The sequence below is a fragment of the Telmatherina bonti genome, assembly GCF_933228915.1.
Source record: "Telmatherina bonti genome assembly, chromosome: 9".
In the NCBI taxonomy this organism is placed as follows: Eukaryota; Metazoa; Chordata; class Actinopteri; order Atheriniformes; family Telmatherinidae; genus Telmatherina; species Telmatherina bonti.
The window spans coordinates 39,701,876-39,709,376 of NC_136627.1; the positions used below are offsets into that span (position 1 = coordinate 39,701,876).

The 7,501-nt window shown below is 47.5% G+C and overlaps 1 protein-coding gene across 1 annotated transcript; it reads right to left on the reverse strand.

Moving 5' to 3' along the window:
- Positions 1 to 3,180: 3,180 nt before the first annotated feature.
- LOC306760300 (olfactory receptor 10A3-like) lies at positions 3,181 to 4,113 on the reverse strand (the record flags this gene model as incomplete). Its single annotated transcript, XM_079246100.1, has 1 exon — positions 3,181 to 4,113. One exon carries the CDS (start codon positions 4,111 to 4,113, stop codon positions 3,181 to 3,183), a length of 933 nt encoding a protein of 310 aa, XP_079102226.1.
- Between the last annotated feature and the right edge of the window lie 3,388 nt (positions 4,114 to 7,501).

Sequence of the window (7,501 nt, forward strand, 5' to 3'; positions counted from 1 at the left end):
TCCTCAGAAGGAGAAGGCGACTCTGCCCTTTCTTGTAGAGGGCAGAGGGGTTGGTGGTCCAGTCCAGTTCATTGTCAGTGTGGACCCCAGGTACCTGTCCACCATGTCCACCTCAGTCCCCTTGATGATGACAGGGAGGGGGGGCATTCTTCTTCCTGAAATCCACCTGAAGCGCTTTTGTTTTTCCAGTGTTGAGCTGCAGGTGGTTCTGTCCACACTAGTCCACCAAGCTGTCCACCTCGCCTCCGTATTCAGCTTCCTGTTATCACCTATGCAGCCCACAATGGCGGGGTCATCGGAGAACTTCTGCAGATGGCAGAAATGACAGTTGAACCCGAAGTCTGAGGGGTACAGTGGCAATAGACGAGGTGAAAGAACCGTCCCCGAAGGAGCCCCACGGCGTCTGAGGTGGTACCCTGCAGCCTCACGGGCCAACCTGTGAGGTAGGCGCTGATCCAGGAGACCAGACAGTCATTCCCCTGCATGTCCAGAAGCTAGGTCTTACGGTGTTAAAAGCACTAAAGACGTCAAAGAACATGACTCTACCACTGCTGGCTGCCTTGTCTAGGTGCATGTAGGCTCTGTGCAGCAGGTAGATAGATAAACTTCTCATATGTAGTTGCTAGGCAACGGAGGACTGGAGCACTATGGGTAATTCTCTTCCACTAGAGAGGCCGTCTCATTTTACTGGCAGGAAGCTCAGCTGTATGCAGACGACATAGAACACTTTGTCGCCTACGTAGCCTCCAAACTTACTGCCTATAAATTTCCGACTGATGCTCTAGGTACCGTGCTTGGCTGGTCTGATTATGGACTGTGGCACCTGGCTGCGGTCCACACATATCCTGGACTCACCGCCTCCAGGACCCTGTGTTGTCTATCATCTGAATTGTGCTTATGTGTACATGAGGTGTTTTTTGGTCTCTCCAGACTGCACCCCCCAGAGGCACGGCCTGGCACCTGTTTTTTACCCTCTACCCCGAATCCTCATGTACCTGTGAGCTTATCTGTTGAAAGGCGGCAGCCGTAAAATTGTTATGTGTTTGTCTGTAAAACCTTGGACAGGTTGTACTGGGACCTTGAATTTCCCCTAGGGGATGAATAAACCATTCTTGATTTATTGACTGATTGATTGATTGATTAATTGATTGACCCTAGGTCAAAGGTGTTTGGATTCCCCCCGATCCCGCCGGGTCAGTTGATCGGAATGAGATCAGAAACACAAAATAAAGTTTTAAAACAAACTTTAATGGGAAACTAAAGATTACAAAGAGGATTCTCCAGATATATCTTCTCAGATATACCTGGAGACCCTTACCCTGAGCAGAACCAGGTCAGCGAGAGTCTGACGCTTTTTTCCCTCTTATTTCTGCCCCTCAGCACGGTTCATTATTATCTGCTATCCACACTTATTCCTCTCTCATGCATCACACGCTCACAGACTTCCATGTGTCCCAGTTCTCTTTGTGTCCACCAGCTGCAGGATAAGCATCACCGTGAAACACACTCAGCTACCTGCACTCTGCAGTGTTCTAACACATGCTTTTATGATAAATAAGGAAATAACTATATGAATGAATAAACATCAAACTGTTTAAACGTTTAGCTATATTTACAAAGGCCATGTGAAATGCCTGGTTATGTATTGAAATCTGGGTTGCAGCATATTTCGATCTATACCAGGGGGGTCCAAAGTCTGTCCTGGAGGGCCGCTGTCCTGCGGGTTTCCCTTCTCCAACACAGTTGGCTTCCATTAAATGGATCCAACAGCTCATGAAGTTCTACACAATGAGTGATTAGTTTGAGTCAGGTGTGTTGGAGCAGGGATACATGGCAAGCCTGCAGCATTGTGACGGAGCTGGACTCCCCTGGTCTATACCCAGTTATTCGACGTCTCATTTGACCTTTGACTCCACAGGACAGCAGCCTTGGGTCGGCAGGAACCGCTCTGAGCACATTTTGGGGAACAAGTAGAGGATCATGGTCTGAGCTAGAGGCTGCCGAGGAGCTGGTCCTGGTTTTTGAGGGCAGGATTAGGTGAGACAGTGGAGCAGGGGCAGGTTGTCTCAGTCCTACAGGGATGATGGCATCCACAGAAAGATCCCGTCGTGCTGAGCGAGGCATCTGATAAGGAAGTTGCAAATTTCAGTCAACAAAACTGGTGAGAAATTCCAAGTTTCCATTCATCCCATTGGACCCTGCAGATGATGACCTGGAGACACAAACAAGTGGACCTTTGAATGAGAATTTATAATTACCAGTCTGTAAGCGAGGTCTGATAGATGCTTGTGGGATGCTTCCCACTGGGCTGTCCTCACAAAGACAGATGCCTGATAACGCAGACCAGCATGGCTCCCATACAAATAAATGAGTCTGAAGATGGGAAGTTGCTGGAATGTGTTGAAATGGCCCAGAAAGCCCCGTCGGATCACCTGCTGATGCTTGTGGCGTGCTTTTTAGATGACCTCATAAACAGCAAGAGTTTGCTTCACTCCTCCAATGAAACGTGCTGAAATGGCAACGCAGAAGTGCGTCAGTGTCCACGATGAACCAGGATGTTCGGCCTGATCTTCTGATATTTTACCATCAATAGGTTTGTATTTCCCCGCCTCTGATTTGGATGATTTTGTTTGAGCTGCTTTGAGGACGTTAGCAGCGTTAGCATCTGGAACAATGTTTTACAGACGTGTTCATATTTTCCATCAAATGGTGAAATGCTTCGGTTTCATCATCTGACATGATGCTTATCTTCTGCTGGGCAGAAAACATCGGTTGATGAGGCGTGGAAAGCATTTATTACAAGTTTATTTACATTTTAGACACTTTTTAGCAGTTGTAGCTCGAAATCAATAAGACAATAAATAATAAAAAGATATTTTGTGTTTTTGAGTTGTGGCTCAGTCGTCTTTCAACTGGAAAGTTGGGAGATTGATTCCAGGCCTTCCATTACTGTGTGTTTGAGCTGGATGATCCTGTGTGATGAAGATGAATTTGTCAGATTTATTTTATGCCTTTTTCCATTTTTCTTCCTTAACAAGTAAAAACTTGCAGGAACTCCGGCGAGTCCGACTCATGAACCGGGTCATCGTTAGTTTTCATCACTGAAGCTGAAAACATTTTGCAACGTCTGAAATGAGTAAAAGTAAAACTTTCCTGCAGCTACTCAACATTTCTGGAAGCTCACATGATTTTAGAGCAGAAGAAATGTCTGTAGATTCGTCTGATCTTGGACATCTGCAGTCCGTACAGCACCGGGTTCAGGAGCGGCTGGATGATGAGGAAATACAGCGACAGGAACCGTTTCAGGACAGCAGGAACGTTGCTCATATCAAACCGGCTTCCTAGCGTCTCAAAGCAGCTGCCAAAGGAGAAGTTGAGCAGTGAGACCAGGTGAGGCATGCAGATTCCGATGGCTTTCTGTCGTGTCTGTCGGGAACCAGCAAAACAAACCTGAAGGATTCTCATGTAGGAGAACAGAATGGGAAGCAGAGGAACCACAGTGGAAAGAAAAATCCCAAAAATTCCATAAATATTATTCACCTGAGTGTCAGAACAAGCCAACTTCACCACTAGGTAGTTCTGACAGTACAAGCTGTTGATGACATTTCCACAGAAAGACAAACGGACAGTCAAAGACAAAGTGATGATGAACTTTACAGAAGAGTAAAACCAGACGAGGAAGATGAGGACAGCGGCGCTGGTCAGCGTCATCTGAGCCCGATACCGCAGAGGGAAGCAGATGGCCAGATACCTGTCGTACGACATGACGGCCAAATTCATGAACTCAATGCTTCCGTAAGTATAAATGCAGAAGATCTGCAGGAAGCAGAGAGGAGCAGAAACGGTGTGAACATCAGACAGGATCTGCACCAGAAGCAACGGAAACAAGCCGGTACTACCATACAGCTCGTTGACAAACAGGCTGCACAGAAACATGTACATGGGTTCATGTAAGCTCCTGTTCACACAGATCACCACCGTCAGAGACGTGTTGACCAGAAGGATGAGCAGGTACAGGATCGCTGTCACCAGGAAGAAGAAATATCTCAACTTCCCAACATCTAGAAAAGCTCCCAGGATGAAATAAGTCAAAGGTGATGAAGATGAATTCATTGTAGGAGATAAAAACAGAGCAGCTCACAGAGACCCAAACATGTATGAGGAAATCATCAGGTTTATACCAAACACGCCTTATGTACAAACATCCACATCGGCACAACATAGACGGATCGGCCACAGAGGTCTTCCTCATCCACTGAAACCTTATCCACAGCAGCTCAGGATGTCTCCTTCTCACCTTATACCGCCTTTCAGGACCAGAGAAGACCGACAGCCACCCCACTTAGATACCCGGTCACAGAGGGTGGAGAGACAGATCCCCGTGGGACCAACACTGGAGTTAAAAGACATCTAACTGTTCAGACAGGTCCTCTGGAGACACACCATTATCATTATCGTCTCAAAGCAGCTGCCAAAGGAGAAGTTGAGCAGTGAGACCAGGTGAGGCATGCAGATTCCGATGGCTTTCTGTCGTGTCTGTCGGGAACCAGCAAAACAAACCTGAAGGATTCAGGTTTGTTTTTATACATCAGTATCTCAGATGTATAAAAAAATGTCAGTAGTTGAGTGAACGTCCTCATGGCAGTTACTATGGACAGTTGTGTTGCTCCAGGCTAAGTCTGCAGAGCGGAAGAATGACGACCGTGTTGTTTTATAAGGGCGCCATCAGCTGTAAGTTGCTGTGACCTTCCCCGGAGTGGCACCTGATTGTGGTGAATGTCCCAGAGATCCTAGTGGCTGGACCTACACCCGTAGGGCCCATTGCAGAGGTTCTGACTGGACATATGTAGACTGTCCTCAACACTTATCTGTGAGTCAGAAACCAGTCTCTTTGGTCGCTTTATGATAGGTGTCAGAGCTTGGTTTGGCATTGTCAGTAGAAAGTTAGATTCAAACCCAGTGAGGGTCGGACTCCGTCAAGGCTGCCCTTTATCACCGATTCTGTTCATAACTTATATGGACAGAATTTCTAGGTGCAGCCGAGGTGTTGAGGGGATCCGGCTTGGTGGCCTCAGGATTGGGTCCCTGCTTTTTGCAGATGACGTGGTCCTGTTGGCTTCATCTGGTCGTGATCTCCAGCTCTCACTTGAGCGATTCGCTGCTGAGAGTGAAGCGGCTGGGATGAGAATCGGCACCTCCAAATCTGAGACCATGGTCCTCAGCCGGAATAGGGTGGATTGTCCTCTCCGGGTTGGGAGTCCCGTCCTGCCTCAAGTGGAGGAGTTTAAATATGGAGGATGGAGCGAGAGATATTCAGAAGGACCAGTGCAGGTCTGTGATGTGAACTCTGCACCAGCCTGGTCCTGGTGAAAAAAGGCTAAGCGGCATGCAGCTTTGAAGAAGGATGGGTCTCTCTGGTTAGGTTACAACCACCATCACCCCACCCTGGAAAAGCAATAGAGACTGGATAGATTGATGGGTGGACAGATGCATCGGCAGGAACTCTTGCAAAATGCAGATGTTTCCTACATTTTCCCTCTTTGAGGATTTAAACCTTTTATTCACTTTGTTGTTGTTTATTAGTATTCTCTCTTTGTTAATTTCAATTAATAAACATGATTGTATAAAAGGCTATTATTCTGAAGGACACTTGATGGTTTACTTCCTGCTAGACAGGAGGTGACGTTTTCTTTCTGTTCGGAGTTCGCGTTTGTGGCCAAGGTTTCGAGCTAAAGCTAACAGACTGGGTTTTGTTTCCTATCATTCCACACACTGGGACAATTACTGGCAGCGCATCAAAGTTTTCCCTCTGTTCAACGTGTGCTTTATTGTGACGCTCCGAGTGTTCAGTGAATGAGGAAAGTGAGTACTGTCAGCTGTTCTATGATGTATATGTGAGGTGTGCTAGGTGTGCCTAGTCATCTCTGTTCTTATCCCTCGCCGGGAAACGAAACTACTGTCTGTTTACTTTGTTATTAAGTGCACTTGCTTTGTTTATTGGGAAGTTGTGCCACGGTGGTTTGCAGAGAGCTGCTGGCGGACGTTAATTGCGCCGCGAAGGAGAGAGGGGAGCAGGGAGAGATGCCGTGCCGTGGAAGAGCTCGTGCCTGTAATGTGCAGACTGACCAGCAGATGATACCGTTGGCCTGTGTAATCCTCTCGAATGCATAAATGTGCAGATTCTGACTGTTAAGTGGGGATTCTTGATGTGTATGCCCACTAGCTGTATTTTATGCTAATTCTTTTAATTATCTGATGTTGATATATTGTTTATTGTTATTTAAAGAACTATTACAACACTGAGTGACCACAATAAAGTGCCTGGGCTTTGAAACCTGGTTAATGAAGATACCTGCGCTGTATAATTAATCTGTGTCCTGACCGACACCCTCATCTGGTCTGCTGCAGGCCTATAATACGGATTAGCGCCCAAGTGCTTTCCATCAAAATTGGTCCTTCGAGCCGGATGCAGCAGTAAAGATGCAGTCAGAAGAAGAAGAAGTGTACGTCGATGCAAGACCCAAATTTTCCAGACGTCGACCTACCAGGCTTCAGGATTTTGAAGTCAATTATGTAAGAGATGCATCACCATGGGGATCATTACCTCCTTCTCCGGGGCAGAGCGGGTTCTGTCCCCAGGAAGGTCCAGTCTATACATCCCCCTTTCATTCATCTCTGCCTTACTTTGGTGACGTCCACGGGAATGTGGCTCCTCACGAGACATCCCAGCTAACCTCAGGTCGCCTCCAGAGCGGAAATCCCTATCCCACCTATAACCTACCTGGTGCTCCTACTCCCTCTCAGTGGAGCTACCGGCAAGCCCCTCCTTCTTATCCAGATATCAGAGCCCTTCAGGAAGAGAATGCTAAGCTGCTGCAGTCCCAGCAGGTCTACCAGTCCATTCTTAGGGAACTTCACGAAGCCCGGATGGAGATGAAGGAGTTAATTGCCGCAGCTCGCTCATTGAAAGAGAACATAAGGCAGCCCTCTGGTTCAGATCCCAATACCAGCAGGTACAAACATCTGGGTGTTATTGAGGCTTCAGCTCAGCATTATAGCCCCCCCATCCAGACAAAGGAGGAAGATGATGAGACCTGGCCGGACCCTTCACCCTGGCCAGAACCAGAGGAAGACCTGCCCAAGGGTGTGAGTGGTCTGCACTTGGGAGGACAGAGCTCATTTAGTTCCCCACCCCCTCAGAACTCTCAGACTCAAGCTGAAGGATCCTGCGAGCCATCAAGGTCCCCTTTACAACCCTCTCAGCTCATGTATGCTGCTCCTTATAGCTGGACACTGCCTTATGTCCCACCTCAGCCCAATGAATCCCTCTCTCATTCGGCTACTACCCACTCAGATTCCAGACCTCTTCCACCATCGATTCGGGTAACATCTCCCTTGCCCCCTTCTAACCTTCCTGCCCAGACTTCTGTTTCAGAAAAAGTGTATAGATGTCCCAAACCAACTATACCTAAGCTGAGCCATCCAGATCCCAGTGAGTTTG